Genomic DNA, 22911 nt, shown 5'->3' with positions numbered 1-22911 from the left:
GGCGGGGGCCTGGGGCGGGGCAAGGTCCCGTCCCCCCACCCGCACGGAGCGCAGCTCGGCTGCCAGGGTGGGGCCGGGGTCGCTCCTAACTCCCGGCAGCCGGGCTGGACTCCTCGTCCCTCCGCTTCCCCTGCGGGGTGACATTTTCCCGCCGAATGACTTTGGCCGAGTCCTGCTTCCCACGCCTCATTTTGCCTCCAGTAAAAGAGCTCACAGGCCCCTCCCCCTGTAGAGTTAGGGAAACTGAGTTCTGGCAGAGCTGGGGCCAGTGTAGCCATCCTCTTTGGCACAGGCTGCTCTTCCTGACTGGGATAAGTTTCCCCCTGCTGTGAAATGAGGGCTGATCAGACAGTAGTTACAGCCATGTCAGCATGACAAGGTCTCTCGGGTCTCCCAGGTCTGGCCTCAGGCCCTTGCCCAAACCCCCAGGATTGCCCCCCAAGTAAGTGCCTCCACAGAGCTCATCTGGGGCCTGCCAAATGGACCTGGCACTGATACACTTTGTCTTGGGTTCTCCCCATCAAGGCCCAGAGGCCCAGAATCTCCCCCATCCTCTTAGGGTGTCAGAGCAGATCAAATGGTATGTGTGGAGAGGCTCAGCAGTTGGGTGACACTGGGTGAAAGCTTCCGAGGCCAAGAGGGCCTCAGGCGCTCTCTCCATGCTTTTGATCCACTGGGAAGTGGTTGGGGCAGGGGGCCGGGGAGTGGTATCACAGTGGCTGGTTAATCAGGACTTCTCCAAACCAGGCATGACAGGAAGGTACAGCCACACCTGGAGAGTCTGGCTGTGCTGGATGAAAACTCAGACCCAGAAGGGCTGGGCTGGGTCCCTCTTGGGTCATACCCCACAAAGGCAAGCCAATGCCTCTTGTATCACGAATAAGGAAACTAGGCTCAAGATGAATAAGGACAAGGGCAAGGGCCAGTGCAAGGAGGTTCCATGGGTCTTGGCAAGCAAGGAGGGCAGGGCCTGGGTTTCCTGCCTGCCCTCCTGCTTTGCCCCAGACCCCACTAGGAAAATCCAGCCGCCCCCAGGGGCTACCCTTCTTCCTGGACATGCCATGTACATAGGCCATGCAGCCAGCACGCTCAAGCACTCTGGGTGTCCACTGCATGCCCTTGGAGCCTCCGTTTCCCCACCAACACAGGGGTGAGTTGCCCTGACCACTGGCCCCCTGTATCTTGCATTCGTGGCAGCCCCACAAGGAGCCACCTGGAACAGGAGCAGCAGGAAGACTGGACCACTGCCCTGAGGAAACTTACATTTCAGCTGCTTCTACCTTCCCCCAAACTTCACCAGCTGCTAGTGCCCCAGCCACATACCCACCTTGGCCTAACTCAGGGCTGGCCAGGTCCCTAAAGGCTCCCCCGCGCCCCCCGACCACACACACAAACACACACACAGGGCTTGATGGCTGGCACTGCTCCAGCCAGGTGACTGGAGCGGGGAGCTCTTCCTGCTGGAGGATTAAAGGCAGGTGGCCAGGACAGTGGTGCAGCCTGGGGAGCACAGCAGTAGCCCCTGGCCTCTCAAACCCTTAGCCCCAGCGACCTGCCTTGCCACTGGCCCTGAGTTTCACAGACCCCAGCTGACCTTGAGGACCAGCTCCAGGCAGCCCTGGGGCTCAGCAGGTAGGTCACTAGGCATCTCCTGCTGAGACAAATCTGGGAAGGAGTTTTGGCATCAGGGCTGCCAGGCCTGGCCAGCGGATGTGGCCCCACCTCCCCCAATGTCCCATCAGCCCTGCCAGGCCAGCCACAGCCCTGGGAACACATGCTCTCTCCCATCTCACCCTGAGAAAACCATCTCCTCCCAAGAGACAGAAAACCAAGGGCAGGCCAAGAGGACAGTGGGCGGGGAGAGGTTATAGCCTGAGGCCTTTAGTCCACAGCCCCCAGGAGGCCAGGGCAGCTCCAGGCTATGGGAACATCTTTCTGTGGGGGCACTGACCCTCAGCAGTGCCCTCTGGGCTGGAGGCTAAAGCCCTTTCCGGCCTGGGAGGGCCAGAAAGAGGCCTGGCGCCTGAAGGATGGCCTTGAGGTCATTGACTGCCACTGTCCCTATGTGGCCCAGCTGGGCTGTTCCACTCCCCACCACATCTGGGGGTGCAGGCCTCACCGTCTGGGGTGCCTGAGATCCAGGTGGTGGTGGGGGTGGCTCTTGCACCTAGACCCACCCTGCCTCAGTCCTGGCCTCCTGTGGACTAGCTCCTTGGCCCACCTCAGCACCAAAGGCTTGGAAAGACAGCTTCCCAATGGTGTCTGGGCCCTCTGGAGACACGTCTTTGACTTTGACTGTATACCACGCTGGGTTGTGTGTGTGCATTGCCCACTGGCAGATGAGACCATCAAGGCTCTGGGGGTAAAGGTCACTCACCAAGTCCCCTGACGTGACGTGGGCCACTGCTTCTGAGCCCCACATGCCCTGGCTAGGCAAAGCTGGCCCAACTGGGTCAGTCTCAACTGAGACCAATACCTTGCTCCCTTTCTCTCCAGCCACAGAGGTGCAGGCTGCCCCAAGCTGCCAACAGCCTGTCTCGTTCCCTGAAGTCAGGGCCCAGTGATGAGAGGACGTGCTGGGGGACATACTGGGAGGAGGTCTGGCTGCCAGGTTTAGGAGGGCAATGGTGCTACCCCTGCTCAGGGAGCTGAGCCAGAGAAACAGAACACCCCTGGGAGGGCCCTTTAGGGTCACTCTGTGGCGAACACTGGGGACTCAGTAGGCCACGGTCCCCTAGGCCTCTGGGTCTGGTCTTGAGCAGGGGCAACAGTGGGAGGTCTGTAGGGTGGACTCCCACCCAGGGCCCTCCTTCTCCTGGCTCCTGGGACAGCTCTGCCCTGCCTATCCCCTGCCTTGTGCCTCAGTCAGTAATATGAACCAAAAAATCACACCAAACTCCAGGCCTTCCACGGTTTCTTGTTCTGCCCCTACCACCCCATAAACCAGGTGCTCAATTCAGGTCAGGCACTGGGGTACAGTGGCTGGAGGGAGGGGTCCAGGCCATTTACTCCTGACTTTAGAGTGTTCAGGGCCTAGTCACAGAGCAGACAGGGCTTCACGCCTCTTAGGGCTGAACCGGGCCTGAGCCCAGTTTAAGGGCATTGGCTGGTGGAGAAACTGAGGCTCCAGGTCACTCTCTGAGCCGTAGGCAGAGCCCGGGGCCTTGCTCAAGCCTTCCCCTAGGGCTGACTCACTGATGCATGCAACGAAGGAGGATACCATGGCGAGCAGACTCCAGGGCTGGCAAAACCCTCCATGTCACCAGGATGACTGCTGAGCTGACCAGAATAGACCTTGCCCAGCTACCTGGGCTCTGAGGACTCACTTGAGTGGAGGGCGCCATTCTGAGGGTTGGGCTGTGTCCTGCCCATTCATCACATGGTGTCCTATACGCCCAAATGAGACTTCAGCTGCCTTGGGATCCCGCTTTCCTCCCCTCCTCAGAGGCGCCAGGATATCTTGCAATAAGCCGTTCAATACTGGCTTATGGTCCACCAAGGCCCCTTGATTGTTTCCCTACTTGGCCATTTTCACCCTTCCGGAGTCACTGGGGTGTTACCTGCAGGACCAGCTGTTGCCAGGCCATTGGCAGGGACTGCCCACCGCCAACACCACCACTGCCCATGCCAGGCTGCTGGGCACGCTCCAGCTGCAGGGCAACATGGCGCCGCTCCTGCTCCAGAGCTCGCGTCAGTCGCTCAAAGCAGGCCTCCTGCTCTTTCACCGAGGCCAGGATGCTGGCAGCTGAGTGCACGTTGCAGTCCTCCATGACCAGGATGCCAGCAGGCTGCAGGCAAAGCAGAGCAAGGTCAGGGTGGGGCCGGGACAGAGGCCCAGAGAGGCCATCACAGGCCCCATACCCACCCCACTCATAGATCATACGACTCACTCCCAGACCAGAGCATCCAGCTGTCCAGAGAGAAGCTGCATTGATTAAATTCTAAATTAAAAGCCATTAATCTGAGACTGGCCGGAAGCAGCCGGCTCCCTCCCTGTGGATTGTGGGGCTCTGAGCTGGGAGCCCCTGCTTCCTGCCAGGTACAGCAGAACCACTGACTGTGGGCATTCCAGAGCCCTCTGGGAAGGGAAGGGTAGGAAGAGCTGGTGTGACCACCTCTCAGACCTCCTAGGCCTTCTGCTGCCCAGACCACATGCCAGTTCATCCCAACCTCATGGGGCCAGCACAGGCCCAACTCCCGGAGGCTGTGCTCCGGCCCAGAGAAGGTAGGGAACCCAGCCATAGCCACACAGCTGGTGTGGCAGAGCTGGTGCACCAGCGGGCAGGGAGAGAGAAGCCATGCCACAGCCGCCAGGTGGGCGGGACGCCTAGGCAGGTGAGGGGATAACACTGGCCTGCAAACCAGCAGTTAGGCCTCTACTCACAGCCACACTGGCTGGGAACAAGGATGCTACCTACCCACATGACAGAATAAAAATCAAGGACAGCCTGGTTGAGATTCTGCACTCAGAAGTGGCCCATGCGCTTCATGCCTGACCTGGAGGGAAGGTGAAGGGCAGGGTCCCAGGCGTCTGAGGCCCAGTCTGTGGGCAGGGTCAGGCCTGGCTGGGTCCCTGCCCAGTGCTGCCCCTGAAGGCCCCAGGGTGGTGGGTCGGGATGGCAGGGACTCAGCAGCTGCAACCACAAGCCAGCACTTTCCTCGCTGCTTGCTCCCTGGCTGCCTGGCATAGTTGTTCTTCATGAGCAAAAAGAAGCAGGGGAGGTACGTGGAGCACAGAGCTGTGTACAGCAGCAGGCCAGTAGGCGGGGTGCAGGCCATGTGGCCACACTGCTGGGCACTGGGGTGTGGTGCGATGCCCAGCACTGCTCGGGGCCTCCTCCCGGCCCAGCCCACACCAGCCAGCTGAGGCTGACTCTGCTGGCCCTGGGGCCCCTGCACGACACAGGGCCTGAGCTTAGAGACACAGCGCAGTGGGCAGCACCCTTGCAAGACCAGCTCTGCTGCTCGCTGGGCCACTGGTACCAGCTGAGCCAGGGACAGGGTTGGGGGCATGTGTGTATATAGAGGGGAAGACACCATGGAGCCCAGCCCACTGTGAAGCTGGGGAAACCAAGGCCCAGTGAAACAAGAGGCCAGTATAGGTCCCAGAAGCTAAGCTTCATTTTCCCAGCACCTGTCACACAAATAAAACTGTCAGTGTGACCCAGCAGAAGGGCAGCGAAGTCAGCATGTTGGGCTGGGAGAGGCGGTGGCCATCACAGGGGGAGGGGAGGAGCTTGGGTGGGGATAAGGAAAGTGAGATAGAGACTGGACTCTTTGGCCAGCAGGGAATAAGGGACAAACAGCATGGCATGTTTGTCCCTGGGTACAGGCCCCCGATGCACGCGGCCCCACACTCGGTGCCACCCAAACAGTAGAGTAGGTCTTGTGCATGCATGGACTGAAGCTGGTGGCCCCAGGTAGGCATGGTGGGGTCTTCCTCCCTGGAGGGCAGCACAAGGTAGGGCAGGGGGTGGAGCCAGGTCACTCAAGCCCTTGGTTGCAGCATGGGTCTCGAGGGCCTGGGAGGTTGTGGTAGGACATCTGTGGGCCTCATACCTAGGACATGACTTTCCTCCTTCCTTATGCTAAGACATGGGTTTCTGACTGACCTCAGGCTCCCCTTCAGACCAGGCCGGGGCTGCAGACCCTGGAGACAGTAGGGGAGAGGGCAGCCCCAGCCTCCAGCTTCCCTGCCCTGGGTCCTCCAGGGTGTTCCAGCTCTGGGATCCAAGGAACCCCCCACAGACGGGGCCTCCTCCCTCTGGCTGGGGGTCAGCCAGGGGCCCAGAAATCTAAGGCTATGGTTAGAAGGTAGCCAAACCCTACAATGACCTTCCCATTTCCCAGTTCTCTCAGCCAGAGCTAAATGACTGTGTGTCTCCCAGGAGACACCCCCAAATGCCAGCCAGCTTGGAGGAAGAGTACCCTGTAGCCATCCACAAAGAGCCATGCTCTCCGCCCCAGCCCGAGGGTGCACCCCTCCATCTGCCTGTGTGTGGGGATGCTGGGCCCAAAGTCCACAGCCTCCTCACCTCGATGGCCTTCAGGGCAGCCCCTGGGGTACGCAAGAGGCAGGCTGCTGCCTGGGGGTATCTAGGAAGCAGGGAAGACCTAAGCCTATTTCCCTGACATGGTGGTCTTCTTGGGTCCGAGGTGTATGGCCTGTGCATGGGAGCACGGGTGGGTACAGGTGAGCCAGGCCAGCAATCCAGAAGGCGGCTTTTCTGATGGTAACTCAAAATGCTATTTTTATATTAAAACAATAAATATGTGATGACATGGAAAGTAAATTTTACATGATTTTTAAAAAAGATTTTATTTATTTATTTCAGAGAGAGAGCGCACACAAGCAGAGGGAGAGGGAGAAGCATACTCCCTGTTGAGTAGGGAGCCCAATTGACGGACGGACAGATGGATGGACACGGGACTCGATCCCAACCTGAGCCAAAGGCAGATGCTTAATGGATTGAGCCACCCAGGCATCCCTGTACATGAATTTTTAAGATCGACCATGAGACTTTAAAGACATCATCCCCAGAGGGGCATCAGGGAGGGGCTCAATCCTGGGGAGGGCCTGAGGCCAGCGGGGAAGTGCCATGCTTGCGGGGGTCTCAGCTGACCCTTGCTCTCCTCTCTGGCCAGTGTCATCACAGCTTCCATTCACCTGGCAAGGGCCCCACACTGCCATCAGGCAGACCCCTCACAACCCTCAGCCAGACCCCAGCTGCTGGCTTTGTAGTCCCTGGCGGAGGCTGCTTCTCACCATGCCCGACCACCCACGGACAAACATGCAGTGCAGAGCCAGCCTCACTGGTCCCAGGAAGGAATGAAGGTAGTGAACCTGGGGTAAACCTATCTTTGCCTGGACATCCCACGAGTGACACCAGGTGGACAGACTGCTGAGTGGATGAAGGGAGGGAAGGACAGGAGCCTGGATGGAAGGGGAAACGGAAGAATGAGTGAATGGATGTGTGGATAGGAGGGTAAGGAGGTGGTTGTGCGAGAGGACGGTGGGGGGTGGAGAGGTGGGTGGAGAATCAGATGGGCAGGTGAATAAGTAGGTGAGTGGGGGCGGGTGGAGAATCAGATGGGTGGATGAATGGGTGGGTGGGTAGATAAGAACAAGGCTCTGAAATGCTGCTGGGCAGGGGGAGCATGGACCCTGAACACTCTGGGGCACAACTGTGGCTAACACTTGGTCCGTCAGGAAAGCAAAGGCACCATCAGAGGAGCTAGGGGGAGACGCCAATCCTTCCCCCGAAAGCTAAACCCACATTTGACATCTTCCTGCTGACCCAGACATTCTTCCTCACAAGGAGTCCAGCCAAACCCTGCTCCAGAAAATCAAATTATGGGGCCTGAGTCCAATCCGGGTTGAGGAATTAGAGGAATTTCCTAAGGGTCAGGCCGGCAGGGGGAGGCAGGCAGGAGGCCTGGGCTCCAGTCCCGACTCCTTGCCGGCCATCCATCGGCACACTGCCAGCTGTCCTCCAAGAGGGGAGAGAGAGAACTGGCCACTGGTTGAACCTCATTGTGCCCCTCCCACCCCCCACCCCCACCCATCTAGATAAGGAAATGGTGTGAGCAGAAGCAGAACCCTGGCCTGGTGGTTCCAAAGCCCACTTTGCCTGGGAGGGCATTGTGTCCGCCACCCTCAACACTGCCAGCACAGAGACCTGCTCCCAACACTAATGGCCAGGCCTCGGGGGGGCCCATCTTTACCCTGTCACCCCTTCTGTGGTCAGATGGTGCCCACAGCTGCAGGGATAGCTTCTGGCCAGCTCACAAGGATGGGCACTAAGCCAAGGCTTGAGCAGGAGGCCTGGGCCGGGGAGTTCACACAGGGCAGAGTCCATGTCTGTCCATCCCCTCCAGGACCACAGTGTTGCTCGGAAGTCAGTGTAGGGCCTGGGGTGTCTGGCCGGGAGGGGGCTATTCTTAACCTCAAAGCAGTGGGACAAAGTGCCAAGGAAAGACAGACCAGCCAAACTTTGTGAGAACGAAGCATTTCTGTACATCCCCCCAAAACAGCGTCACAGACTGTGGTTATGGTGTTTTGGTTTTGGTTTTTAAAGCGACACCATTTACAGTAACATATGCAGTGAGCGTTTCAGATGAAAGACAAGCAATGACTTTACTTCTAGACCTTGCCTTCATCACGGCAGAAGCTGGTGAGAGGCACATGGTGGGGGGGGCATCACACTAGTCCCTCTACTTTTGAGCATTTGTAATTTTCCATAACAGAAAGTGGGAGAAAAAGATACAAAGACAACCAAAAGATAATGGACACATTGGGATCAGGTCTTTGGAACATCCGGTAGTAAAGTGACACCCTTCATCTATAAAGCACTCTTGCAAATCAATAAGGAAAAACCAGAACCCCAACTCCAGTTGAGTAAAGGCTAAAAACAACGGATGTGGCCAGAGATATAAGAGGCAAAGCAGTAAGCATGGAAACCAGCAGGGTGCCCAAGCCCTGAGGAAAGACTACAAGGAGGCACATCTCAGGTCGCTGAGACACCCTGGGTGGCACAGTGCTGCACCCTCCAGTGTTGCCAGTGTTCAGGGAGGCACCGAGTTACTGCTACAATTGAAGGTAAGAAAGAGGGGCGCCTGGTGGCTCAGGCGGTTAAGTGTCTGCCTTCAGCTCAGGTCATGATCCCAGGGGCCTGGAATCAAGCCCCGCATCGGGCTCCCTGCTCAACGGGAAGACTGCTTCTCCCTCTCCCTTTCCCCTGCTTGTGTTCCCTCTCTCGCTGTCTCTCTCTTTGTGTCAAATAAATAAATAAAATCTTTAAAAAAAAAAAAAAAGAGGTAAGGAAGAGACAGAAAAGAAGCTGCCTGCCCGAGCAGATGGGCGAGTGAAGGAGGTGGCCTGGGAATTCAGCTCCCCAGGGGCCTAGGCAGTGCCACCTGCAGGCCGAAGGAAGCAGAGGGACTTTCAGGGAGCTGGCAGAATGGTAACTGGATTCAGCCCGGAAATTAGATTTCCCCAGCAGAGGAGGCATCCCTGTTGTAAGGGACCAGATCCTGTGGTGGGGGTGGGGGTGGGGGACAGATGGCCCCTTAGTGACCTGCCCCCAGGTCGTCCACATGGACACCCAGCAGCACACATCTGATGATCATATGGAAGATGGCGCACATGTGCATGGAGAACAGTCTTCCCCTGTGCCAGTGGGTGCCCTATGCCAAGTGCAGGCCAGGTCCACGGCAGCACTGCTTAGCCCCAGGACAGGGGGGCCACTGGGGAGGTGGTCCAGAAGGACCAGGGTCTGTGGTGGTACTGATGTAGGAGGCTCAGGGTCAAGTCAAGGCAGGGACACCTGTGGGGGCCCAGGGTGCTTGAGGTCTGGGAGCTGAGAGCCTGGAGCTGGAAGCACAGGCCAGACATGCAGAGACAGGTGAATATCCCAGCTGTTGCCCCTCCTCGGTGGGAGGCCTAAGCCACAGGGAGCCACCACCAGAGGCACCCAAAGGGGTGACCTGAGATTCCCACTGGGACAGGTCACAGACACTTGCTCCCTGTGCCAACTATGGCACTCCCCAAGTCTCCTTAGTTCCCTGGGAACAGCCTCTATCAGAACTCATGGGATGGGGGCGGATGGCTCTCCCCAGGGCCCCAGGCTGGGATTCAGGGCAGCCCCCTTGCTATCCCTCCTGTACCTGACCCAGATTCCAGCTGGAGCCACAGCCCTGGAGCCATACCTTGCAGGCTCCAAGTGTGGGGTATAGGCAGCAGGATTCACCTCCTTGGTGGTTCCTGTAGCCGCCAGCCCAGGGGTGGGGAGCCATAGAGCTCCAGATGGGGAGGGTGGGGGCTGGCAGTCACAGTGCCCTCTCTACTTGAACCAGCAGCCCACCCACTCCACCTCAGCCATGAGAGGGGAAACGGGGGTCAAGCCCCAGGGTATCCTATTGTGTGGGGTACTGCCCAACTGCTTCCAACACCAATGCCAATAAGACACCTTGAGTGGCTCCCCCAACCCTTCCAGCAGAGGCTCACACTCCCCCCATCCCCCTCTCCATCTCAAGGACAGCAGAGCAGCATGGTGGGGCAGTTATGAGGGCCCAGGCTCAGAGCTCCACCCTACCACACCTGCAGTGGGCACAGGGACCAAGGCATTCCCGAGGAGGGGGCTGGGGCTCAAAGGCTCAAAGCCAGGCTGGGACCAAAAGCAGACGGATCTGACTGGCACCAGAGCCTGGGAGCTTAGCTCCCACCAAGGGGCCAAGGTGTCCATGAAATGTCCTCATGGCCCCACTAAAGTATAGCTGGGGCAGCTGTCTGGCCAGGCCAAGGGCTGCAGCAAGGCGGGTGCAGCAGTCACCGCACTGGCTACTGGCCTGTGTACACTAGGAACGCCCTTTCCCCCCCAAGACGGTGGACCCCCTTCTTCCTGGCCCCCTCTGTCACCATGGCAACACCCAGGCTTCTCTGTGAGGGACAGAGCCTCTTTGTGGTGGCACAAAGCCCCTTTGAGGGGCAATGGAGGTGCAGCCCCTAGAAGCCTGTGACCAATAAGCCTCTGGGGGGTGAGGCAGGGCCCCTGAGCCCAGCCACCCCCTCTTGGGCTGCAGAGCCAAGGAAGCTAGGGTGGCAGAGCCTGGTGATTAGCAGCGGGGCCCGATCCCCCCCTCAGTGCCACCTGCCCCAGCTGCCCACAGAAGGGTGCCTGGGATGAGCCCCACAGCTGTCTGCTAGAGTCTGGGGGATTTTCCACATCTTTCCCATCATTTTGACAAGGAACATGCTCTGCCTAGATAAGAAGAAAAGGCACTGGGGCGCCTGGGTGGCACAGCGGTTAAGCGTCTGCCTTTGGCTCAGGGCGTGATCCCGGCGTTGTGGGATCGAGCCCCCACATCAGGCTCCTCCACTATGAGCCTGCTTCTTCCTCTCCCACTCCCCCTGCTTGTTCCCTCTCTCACTGGCTGTCTCTATCTCTGTCAAATAAATAAATAAAATCTTAAAAAAAAAAAAAGAAGAAGAAGAAAAGGCACTGACAGTGGGGAAAACTCCCACCTGATGGGAACTGAGCCACCAGGCTCAGGACCCAATGGGAACTGGGCACAGGAAGTGCTTGGGGGGCAGACAGGTCAGGCGACACCAAGTCTGGCACCACGTCTGCTGAGAGGGCTGCCCATGGCATCCAGGCCTACCCCAGCTCTCCGTCCCTTGCTTCTTTCACCTGCCTTCCCCTGCTGTAGGGGGTCCCTGTCTTTGCCTGCCTCCCCCAGGGAGAATGTAGCTGGCCCAGCTGTGCGGCCTGGGGCGGGCCTGCTGCAGCCACAACCTTAAGACAGCCTTGGACAAGAGAAACCCCTGTGGTGTAGTTGGCTCCAAGCTAGGGGCGATAAGACCCTGAGGGCAATGCGGGCCTGGTGATGGAACCCAGCACAGAGCGCTCCTCTCCCCACCCCAGCAAGGCTGCCCTGTTAGGGCCCTAGCTCACCCTACTGGGCTCCCAGCCCTGGAGATGGCCCCAGCCCAGGAACCCCTCCCCATCCCAGCCTGTGGGTCCCTGCCACCCTGACGGCTGCTGACCAGGCACTTGGCAGTGCCCCTGCGTGCTGGGCGCCCTGCCCGGGCAGCCCTCCCCAAGCAACCTCAGCCTGACCCACTGCAGCTTTGCTAACTAAGCCACTGGGGTGGGGGGTCACGGCCCCTGGGGCAGCCGCACGAGGCAGAGCCGGCCCCAGGAGAGATCAGTCCCTTTGTGGGCAGATCTACGCAGGTCCCGGGGAGGCTGCCAAGGGGCCAACCCTGACACGGCAGTGCCCCTCTGAGTCAACAAGCACCCTCAACACCCTCACCTCACCCCCCCCACCCCGCCTGCTTTTCCTGTCACATTCCTGCTAGCTGCTTGCAGCACCAGTGTGCCTGCACTGGACCGTCATCAGCAATACCAGGTCAGTTTTCTCCACAGCCCCGGGGGCGGGGGGGGGGGGCTATAGCCAAGGAGGCTCCCAACAAAGCCCAGCCCAGGTTTTTGCCATCCAGGGAGATGGGGCCTGGGGCTCAAGAGGACTGTCTTCAGCCACCAGAAGGAGGTTCCCAGGAACACTGAGATGTGCATGGAAGTTGGCCACTCATTCCCTCCCTCATCAAGAACAACACTGGGGACTCAAGCAGGGAGACTCCGCCGGGATTTGCCAGCACAGCACCCACAGCCCAGCGCCTGGGACAGGGCCAAAAAGCACCACAGGTGGCAGGAAGGCCCTTCAGCCGCCATGGGCAGAGGTAGGGTGGCTGTGGCCATCCGGTTCTGGATGGGTCAGAGGTGAGTGTGGGCGAGAGAGCAGAGTATGCCCTGGAGAGGGAGGTTCCAGGCCCTTCCAGCCTTGCTCCTGTCCCGCAGCATCCAAGGGCCAGGTCCCCTCTAGTCTGCTCTTGCCCAGGGCCAACAACCAGGTGACCATGGCCACCTTAGGCTTCTTCTGGGCCCCCAGGAACATCCCTGCCCTCCCAGAAGCTTAGCTGGACACCAGCCTTGCTGCTAACCTAACCCCCCTCCAGGCTGGGAGCCAGCTCAGCTGCTCCTAAAGCTGGCGTGCCCATGGCAACAGGTCCAGACACCACCAATCTCCAGCCAGTAACAGACTCCCCCCTTTTATATGCAAATAACGCAGTGGGAAAGGGCAGGGGGCTCCACCCCACCCCCACCCAGCATAGACTCTAGGCCTTGCAGTGTCCCCTCTGGCTCCCCCCTACCACCACCCACACATACCATGACAGCCTGCTGGGAGCGGGACTTGTCTGTGTGTCCTTTCCCTGCCAAAAGGATGTAGAGACACTGCAGAAGGCGTGCATACAGTTTGGGGACCTCCTGAAACTCACCTGCAGGCACCTGGGGCAGCCATCCCCACAAACACGCGCACACACCCACAGGGATGCACCATGCACCCACAGGCACAACCACACGCATCCACACTATGTGGCTGCTGCTGAGCTCACCACTGCTGCCCTGTGGGACCTCACCTGCCCCACTGGAAAATGGGCGGCGGGTGGCCTGAAAGTCCTGCAGCTCCTTGCTGCGGGAGGGGAAGGTAGGATGAGCACTCCTTAGCCACTGTGGCTCCTGGTAAGGGTCAGCATCCTACACCCCATTACTGTCCTGAACACCTGCAAGGCTGTCCCTCATCAAGACTTGAGGCCAGGCCTGTCCGTGACACCACAGTCTGCAAGTGGCTCCAGCCTCTGGTCCACACCAAAGTCTCTCTGTGACAGGTGAGGGTGGCTGGGCCATGGACCCTGGACAGAAGCACCCAGCCAGCAGAGAACTGCCCACAGAACACCAGCACCCCGGGGGCGAATCCTACTGCCCTTGGAGGACCTGAGAAACTTGCTTTTCGCTGAATTCTATTTAGCCCACTTATTAGCACAAGTACTAGGGAAGAGCTGACATGTGTCCTCAAAGGATGGAAGACAGTGTTGAACTGATGAACTGGGGACAGACCATCACGGGAAGGAGTGATCATAAACGACGAGGCCCCCATGGAGATTTTTTTTTTTAAGATTTTATTTATTTGACAGAGAGACACAGCGAGAGAGGGAACACAAACAGGGGGAGTGGGAGAGGGAGAAGCAGGCTTCCCTCTGAGCTGGAAGCCTGATGCGGGGCTCGATCCCAGAACCCTGTGATCATGACCTGAGCCAAAGGGGGACGCTTAACGACTGAGCCACCCAGGCACCCCCCCCCATGCAGATTTAAGGAAAGCCAGGACAGAGGCGGCGAGCAAGCGGCAGACAGGACGCTGCAACAAATCTGCACACAGTGAGGTGGCAGAAAGCCAGCTCAGGCCAGTCCTTCCAAACCAGCAGAAAATGACAAGAAGTTGATGAAAGACAGACGACAAGAGATGTGGAAAATAGATCCCAGGATGAAACTTCCACACAACAAAACAGTCAGAAAGCACCCTCAAGAGAGAAGGCCCCTCGCGGGCTCGTCAGCGTACAGGTCGGAATCAAAGCTTGCCATCCAGAACGCCAGCTCAGAAAAGTGTGCACGTGTCTCTCCCCGGCATTTTACAATTCACTCCTGGTAGGCTGAGGCCTCCACCCCTTTCCTAAACATCCCAGGTGGGCTCTGCGATGCGGGAAGGAGGCACGCCTGGCCTGACCTGGGGCCCAGCGAACGTTCCCAGGCGCGCTGAAGTAGGGGCTTGCGTCCTCCGCCAGGCTGTCCGCATCCTGGAGGGGCTGGACACGGTCCATCCACAGATGTCAGCTGGACATCCTGTTGCCCACTCACCATCTCTTGTGAATAGCTGACAGCTTTGTTCAACAAGATGCCTGGCCTCCTTAACTCAAGATCTCTAAAACAGTGAAGCCAGCTCTGAAATTCCTTAAGGAAACTTCATGGTGAAACTCCTGGATTTTCAGTCATGATATGCCATTCAGTGATGGATCTTTCCCTGGGAGGGCGCAAACATGGCTTGCCGGGAGCCCTGGGCTGCCCAGAAAATTCCAGGCTAACTGGGTATTTCAACTGGGTGTCTGTCACCCCACCCTAGGCAAAAGCTCCAGACCACATGCCTCGGGGAACAAGGGCTGCTGAGAGGTTGAAATGTATTTTCCAGTAAGACCCTGCTACGCTGTCTGCCTTAAGATGACTTCAGCTGTCCCTAGCCATCCTTTGCAAGCTGCCTGTGGGGAGTATTTTTACTGTTTCAGGATATCTGTGGATCTGTGGACTGAGGAGTGTAAGAGATTAGGTATGAATCCATGAAATGCAAAACAAAGTCCAACCAAGTCAAAAATAACAACAACAACAAACCCAAACACTACACACACAGGCTCACGTACACACACACACACACACACACACACACACACACTCACAAAAGACATGATATCACAGATGTGTTCATTAGCTAGATGGTAGGAGCCCTTTCATAATATATTTGTTATCCAATCACCACGATGTGCACACCAAGTAGCTTGTAAACCGGTCAATTATACTCGCGAAACTGAGAAAGAATGAAGAAAAACAAAGGAACATTTTTAGTTACCTTAATTTTACAAATTCAGTTGCTTAAAAATAAACTTGAAAAATGTAAAACAAACAAAAACACCCCACTCTCTTGTGTTCAGTATATCTCTTCTCTGTATAATATTTTAAAATAAAAAGATTGTAAGAGAATACTATGAACAGTTATACACCAACAAACTGCATAACCTAGTTGAACAAATTCCTAAAAACACACAATCTACCAAAAGTGACCCATGAAGAAACAAAACCTGAGCAGACCTATAACTAGCAGGGAGATGGAATCAGTAACCAAAGCCCTCCCAGTAAGATGGCTTCACTGGCGAATTCTAACAAATTCTAATAATACTCAAATTCTAACAAATACTCAAAGAGGAGTTAACATAAATCTTCAAACTGTCCCCAAAAATTGACAAGAAAGGAACATTTACTAACTCATTCTACAAGGCTGGAATTAGCCTGATGCCAAAGCCATAAAAGAAAACCATTGATCAACAGCTCTTGTGAAAATCTTCAACAAAACACCAGCATACTGAATTCAGCAGTATATTCAAAGGATTATACGCCACAACCAATGGGATTTATTCCTGAATGCAAGGATGGCTCAACACATGAAAATCGATCAACATAATATCCTGTATATTAACAAAATAATGGGGGAAAATGATCATTCAGTTGATGCATAAAATACATTTGACAAAATTCAACACTCTTTTATGATATAAACACAAAACTAGGAATAGAAAGAAACACCTTGACATGATAAGGGCCATACCTAAAAAGGACATCATACTACGTATGCTACACTTCATCTTGCACATGCACCACAGCTTACATCATACTCAGTAATGAAAGAATTAAAGCTTTTCTCCTAAGATCAAGAATAAGGCAGGGATGCTGCTTTTGCCATTTCTGTTCAAGTCCTCTTCTATTAGAAATCTTAGATCAAGAAGGCAAGAGAGAGGAAAAAAATGTATCCAAACAGGAAAGGAAGACATGAAATTCTGTTTGCAGATAATATGATCTTAAATGTAGAAAACCATAAAGATTACACACACACATACATACACACCCTCAGAACTAATAAACCAGTAATGTTGTAGGGTACAAAATCAATAAACAGAAATCACTCACAATGGATAATCTCAAAAGGAAATTAAGAAAATAACTTCAGTTATAATAGCATCAAGAAGAACAAAAAACTTAGAGAGAAACTTAACTAAGGTGTTTCTTCACCTTATTGATTTTCTTAGTGGCTATGCTAAAAATAGAAGTCAAGTCTTTCTTGACTTGCACATTGAAAACTACAAAACCTTGCTGAAAGAAATTAAAGATGACCTTCCTACACAAATGGAAAGACATTTCATACTTATGGAATGGAAGACTTGATATTGTTAAGATGTCAATATTACCCAAAGTGATCTACCAATTTAATTCAGTTCCTATCAAAATCCCAAAGGCATTTTTTTATAGAAATAGAAAACTCCATTCTAAAAGCCATATGGAATCTCAAAGGATCCTGAACAGCTAAAACAATCATAAAAAAGAACAAAGTTAGAGATCTCACAATTCCTGAGCCCAAAATTTATTACAAAGCTTTGGTAATGAAAACAGCATGGTCATGGCATAAAGGCAGACATACAGACCAATGGAACAGAATAGAAATAAATCCTCATATATATATGATCAACTATTTTTTACAAGGTTGTCAAGACCATTCAATGGGGGAAAGAACTGTCTTTTCAACAAATGGTGCTAGGAAAACTGGATATCCACATGGGAAAGAATACAGTTACAACATTTTATAACATATGCAAAAATTAACTAAAAACGCATCAAAGATCTAAACATAAGACCTGAAACTACAAAACTCATAGAAGAAAACATAGGGAAAAAGTTTATGATGTTGGATTTGGCAATGATTTCTTGGATATGATGCCAAAAGCATAGGCAACAAAAGTAAAAATAGATAAATCAAACTATATCAGAATTAAAAACTTCTGTTCAGGGGCGCCTGGGTGGCACAGCGGTTAAGCGTCTGCCTTCGGCTCAGGGCGTGATCCCGGCATTATGGGATCGAGCCCCACATCAGGCTCCTCCGCTATGAGCCTGCTTCTTCCTCCCCCACTCTCCCTGCTTGTGTTCCCTCTCTCGCTGGCTGTCTCTATCTCTGTCAAATAAATAAATAAAATCTATTAAAAAAAATAAAAAAATAAAAACTTCTGTTCAAATGACACAATCAACAGAGTAAAAAGGCAATATAGAGAATGGCAGAAAGATTTTTATGTTGTAGGGTACAAAATCAATAAACATATATCTGATAAGGGATTAACATCCAGAATACATAAAGAACTCCTACAACTCAACAACAACAAAAACAAACAACCCAGTTACAAAATGGAGAAAAGATTTGACTGACATTCCTTCAAAGAAGATACATAAATGGCTAAGAAGTATATGAAAAGATGCCCAATATTACTAACATTAGGGAAATGCAAATCAAAAGCACGGTGAAATGTCACCTTACACCCATTAGATGGCTACTCTCAAAAACACAAAACAACAGGTTTTGGTAAGGATGTGGAGAAATTGGTGCTCTTGTGCACAGTTAGTGGGATGTAAAATGGCATAGCTACTAAGAAAATCAATATGGTGGTTCCTCAAAAAACTAAAAATAGAATTACCATATGATCAAGCAATTCCACCTCTGGGTATATATCCAAAAGAACTGAAAGCACAGTGTTGAAGAGGTATTTTACACGTGTGCTCATAACAGCATTATTCACAATAGCCAAAAGGTGAAGCAACTCAAGCGCCTACCAACAGATGAATGGATAAACAAAATGTGATACACACATATGGATCATGGGACGCTATTATCAATGGAAGATTATTCCACCTTTAAAAGGAAGGAAATTTTGACACATGCCACATGATGAATCTTGAGAAATCATGCTAAGTGAAATAATCCAATCATAAAAAGACAAACACTGTATTATTCCACTTTTAGGAGTTGGGCTGGGGAGAGGGGGTAATGGGTTCATTAATGTTCATTAATGGATACGGAGTGTCAATTTTGCGAGACAAAAAAGTTCTGGAGATTGGTTGCACAACAATGTGCTTATACCTAATAATACTGAACCAGACATTGAAGAATGGTTACAATGGTAAATTTTGTGTATTTTACCAAATAAAAATAGAAATCTAAAAAGAGCCATCTTGCGGTTCTTAGAATATGCAAAACATTCTTTTAAATAAAATAGATAAAAGATAAAAATTTAAGCACACAAAGTTGACTATTTAGAAACACTGAAAAATCAAACATCATACATAAAAATATATGGGTTGTAGAATGGTGCTTGTCAGGGAACAAGGGTGGGGAAATGGGGAGATACAGGTCAAAGGGGATAATCTTTCAGTTATAAGATAAGTTCCAGGGATCTAATGTACAGCATGGTGACTACAATTAATAATACTGTATTGTATACTTAGAAGTTGCTATGAAAGAAGTTGCTATGTTTAATGTTCTCACCATAACAACAAAACAATGGTAATTTATGTGAGATGAAGGATATGTTAACTAATCTTACTATGGTAAACATTTTGTAATACATATGTGTACCAAATCATTACAGTCTCCACCGTAAACTCAGACAATGTTACATGTCAATTATATCTCAATAAACCGGAGGGAAATAGCCAAAGCTATACTCAGAGGCAAATTCATAGCTTTAAAATACTTCTATTATTAAACAAAAAAGAATGACTATGAATATGAGTGCATCAGAGCTGAATGAAAAATGCTAAAACACCCTTGCAACAAGCTCCCTGTTTTCTCTCTGCCTATTTCTAAACCTCTCCCAGAAGTAATACCAAGACAATCTCTAACAGAATCAAAAGATAAATGATTCCAGAATACTTAAAAAAAAAAAAGAATGAATATGAATAAACTAGGACAAACCTAAAATAGCACATAGGAATCTAAGTCGCCAACCCAAGGTTCCCATTGAAATGACCAACGCATTTCTGACTACCTTTCACATGTCAGAAATAGAAATTCCTCATAGATATAGTTTAGAGAGGACAGGACTTAAAGAATATACAGAAAATTAACCTGTGAGCCCAGGATCACACTGTGAAGTTCAGTCACCCGCTCTTAGGCCTCTGCATGGACCAAACGACACAACAAATCTAAACTCTCTTCTGCTGCCACATATGGTACCAAAGGTGAGGGGGGTGCTGGGGAAAGCGACCACCTTGGCCTCTGAGGGATTACAGGCCGGAGCTGAGTGGCAGCCAGCACAGCATCTGGCACACGGCACTTACTCAATTTATTTCTGCTGTAAGAAGGAAGCAAGGATGAATATCTAGAAAAGAGTATCTAGACCAATAGAGTACTGTGGCTCCGGGCCTGGGCTGCACTGAGGAACCCGAGCATGTGTTCTATAGTGAGGCCGATTTTTGCGAGAAACTGGAGAAATGTCAGAAGAAGGACTGCCTTGGGCTCCTGAAGGCTCAGGAGAATGCTGCCTTGCTGAGGGCATCTCTGCATCTAAAACAATGCAGGGAGTGGGTCCACAGAGACCCTCATCCAGGCAGAGCCTGCTGAGTCTGGAGATGGGTGCAGCAAGGAGAGGGGCCACTGGCATCACAGGGACCAGATATGGCTTGTATCCTGAAGGCCATGGGGGATCCCATGGTGGGGGGAGAAACCAGATAAATATTTGCTGAAGGAGTGAGCAAGAGAACCAGGGCCAGCTCAAGATCTTCCCCTGCCCTAGCTAAAATGGCCACCCACCAGCTTCGGGGAAGGGGACAGCAAACACTCCTCCACTCCCATCCCATCCCCTCCCCCTGCCCAAGCCTGCTGTTCTCGGACCTGAGGTCTTGTCTGAGGTTCAGTCCCCCTGCCCATCAACTGTAGGGATGCTCTGAGCAGTGGAGTCAGAGCAGGGGGACAGAGTTACCAGAAGCAAGGGGACGTGCCAGGGCGCAGGGTTCCCATGGGGCACAGGCTGCTGTCCCTGTCATAGTCACAGATGGCCTCCTTCCCTGCACCACGCCCTGAGGCATCGCCCACCCCCACCCCCACTCCCAGCAACACTACACCTCCAGATGTCCTGGCCCTTTTATAAAGACAAAAGTTCACAAGCATAAAGGCTTAATTAAAAATTAACCAATGCCCTGTTTCAAAGGTTTGGCAAAGAAACATCTGGAATTCTTTCTTCAAATACAAATACTGAAGTAGACTCATCATAACCAGTAGCTCCCTACAGACAGGCAAATGCCAGAGAACTGTCACCAAGTCAAGCGGAAAGGGAAGATGTGCTTGCCTGGGGGCACGCCTGGGAGCAGGGCCCAGCTCCGCTTGCTAAGCCTCAGTTTCCCCATCGTAATTCCCCACCCCCATGCTGGGAGGCCCAAGAGAGAAGAAGGTTTGGTCCCACACAAGTCCCTGCCCTGGCTGTGGTCCTAGCTATGGCCCTGCACCCTCTGGGGCTCTGGACAAGTCGCCTACCCCCCTGGGTGGCAATAAGCCTGCCGCTCACCCTGGGCAGGAGGTGACAGGTGGGGCTGGTAGTTTGTGTACACTGATGAGGGGGGCGGGAGGGTCAGGAATCCCAGAGTCCACACCTGCCCTCTCATGCTGTGTTCAGGAAAGCCCCTTCCCCAGCTTCAGTTCTCCTCAGAAGGCTCAGCATGTGGCCAGGGTACTTAGAACATATTATCTCAGGGCCTAAATGGGCCCTTCAACCACCTGCTGCCCTCCCTCCTGACCTCAGCATCCCAGCCTCCCCCTGCACACCTGCCCTTACCTCCCCCTACATCACTGCCTCCCCCTGCATGCCTGGCTCCTCCACTCTGTACTCCCATATCTCTCTGGTACCTTCACTTTTCCTATTCCCCACCCTCTCCCATAGACTTCTCTCTCCCAATAGCCTTGCCTCTGCCTTCCCCTGAACCCCCACCTTCCCTAAAGCCCCACTTTCCCCTATACCTCTGCCTCCTTGCACCCCCACCTCCCCGTGCATTCCTACCTGCCCTGTCTCCTATACTCCTACATCCCTGCCCTTCCTCTCTCCTGTACCCCTCCCCTTCCTGCCCTTGTTTCCCTCTCAGCCCTGTCAGGTCTTCTGGACCCCACCCTAACCCATGGTGGGTGACCTGGGTAGCCCATGGTATGCTCTAAGGGGCACAGCTGACATCCTCAGAGCCCTAGTGCCCCTCCCCCATCATGGTCCTCTGGACAAGGGTGGGGGTGCTGAGGTGCCTTGAGACCTGGGCCTCCAACTGTGTGCAGACGAGACTCCTCACTGCAGCTTTTACTCTTACGCCAGAGCCATCAGTGTGCCCTCCCCGAGGGTCCGAGTGACTCACCTTGGAGGCAATCATCTGTGGGAGTGCTGGCACTGCCAGGCCTCCAAACCCCCCGGGTATCAGCCTGGGCGTGGGGAAGTATGCGTGAGATGGCCTGGTGGGAGCAGAGGCCAAGGGGCGAGGGGAGGCCCTAGCACCCACTGTGTACAATGCCCACAGAGCCGGGGACCAGCCTCAGCCTAGCCTCCTGACCACCTGCATTCCTCAGCACAGCACCAGGAGTGGTGTCACCTCACAAACGCCTGCTGGGACACCCGGGTTCCCATTTCACACTAGAGGGGATAGGAGGTGAAGTGAGGTCCTCACTGGAGGTCTTCCTTCCTAGACTGCCTTCCTTGTGGGTCTGACTCCTATGCAGGTCCCTGGGTGAGCTGTCTGAAGACAGTGGGCCTACCTATCTCTTGGGAGAGGTGCTGTCAGGGGCTGCCCACCCTTAGGCCACTCTCTCAGGCCTCACTGGCACCCGATGGCTCCCACCAAGGCTCTGTCCCCAGCACGAGTGTGCATGTATGTACACACATACACACCAGCAAGGTTCACTTGACCTGAACCTCAAGGTCAAGTCCAGGTTGTTTAAATGTAGAAAAACAGCTCTGGGCAAAAGTTATTCACTGCAACAGCCTTGATGGTAGAGAACTGCAAACAGCTTGAATCCACGATGGGATGTTCTCCTGAGCTCTTAGCTGAAGGGCGCACAGGCCCCAGGGACAGAGGGGGCCTGACATGGGTGTGTCTGCCCAGGGGAGGCAGGACCAGCACAGCCAACCATAAGTACTACCTGAAAATAGGGTGCCCACCCTTCTGTGCTGGCCAAGCATCCCAACACTAACACGGGAGATGCTGGTGAGATGTGGGATGGGAATTAGAACCTCCAGCCCCCTTAAACATGCACATGTGGAAATCACCTTCCAGGAACCCATGGGAGGACAGAAGGTGCTGGGCTGTACAGGTGCAACAGGTATGATTTCATTTTCCTTCTTTTCTGTATCTTCTACATTTTCTATAAACAAGCAGGTATTTATAATTTCTTTTTAAAAGCAAAATGGAGGGGTGCCTGGGTGGCTCAGTCCATTAGGCATCTGCTTTCTATTCAGGTCATGATCTCAGGGTCCTGGGACCGAGCCCTGCATTCAGCTCCCTGCTCAGCGGGGAGCCTGCTTCTTCTTCTCCCTCTGCTGCTCCCCCTGGTTGAGCTTTCTTGCTCACTCTCTCTGTGTCAAATAAATAAAATATTAAAAAAAAAAAAAAGCAAAATGGAGGTGGAGCAATGCCTGGGTGGCTCAGTTGGTTAAGCATCTGACTCTCTGATTTCAGCTCAAGTCATGATCTCAGGGTCATGAGATCAAGCCTGCCCACATAGGGCTCTGGTATCTCAGAGTGTGCTTGAGATTCTCTTTCACTCTCCTTCTGTCCCCCCCCCCTTGCAAGTGCACACACACTCTCTCTCTCCCCCCACTTCCCTCGAATAAATAAATAAAATCTTTAAAAAACAAAATGGAGGGCTTTGGTCATTTGGCATCTATGGGTCAGTCTCGTGGCCTCT

General features: G+C 53.3%; 1 protein-coding gene across 4 annotated transcripts in view; it reads right to left on the bottom strand.

The window, feature by feature from the left end:
- ARVCF (ARVCF delta catenin family member) overlaps positions 1–22911 on the bottom strand; it is a 50433-nt gene that overhangs the window by 17621 nt on the left and 9901 nt on the right. For all 4 annotated transcript variants that reach the window (XR_004620469.1, XR_004620470.1, XR_004620471.1 and 1 more), the window contains exon 3: positions 3561–3788. Coding sequence is in view for 1 of the 4 variants with exons in the window: in XM_034643154.1 (XP_034499045.1) it covers positions 3561–3770 (210 nt within the window). In the remaining 3 variants the exon portion in view is untranslated. The remainder of the gene's footprint in view (positions 1–3560; positions 3789–22911) is intronic.

Source organism: Ailuropoda melanoleuca, chromosome 14 (assembly GCF_002007445.2).
Source record: "Ailuropoda melanoleuca isolate Jingjing chromosome 14, ASM200744v2, whole genome shotgun sequence".
Classification (NCBI taxonomy): Eukaryota; Metazoa; Chordata; class Mammalia; order Carnivora; family Ursidae; genus Ailuropoda; species Ailuropoda melanoleuca.
The sequence above is the reverse complement of the archived record's forward strand: the minus strand, read 5'-3'. Positions and strand labels throughout refer to the sequence as shown.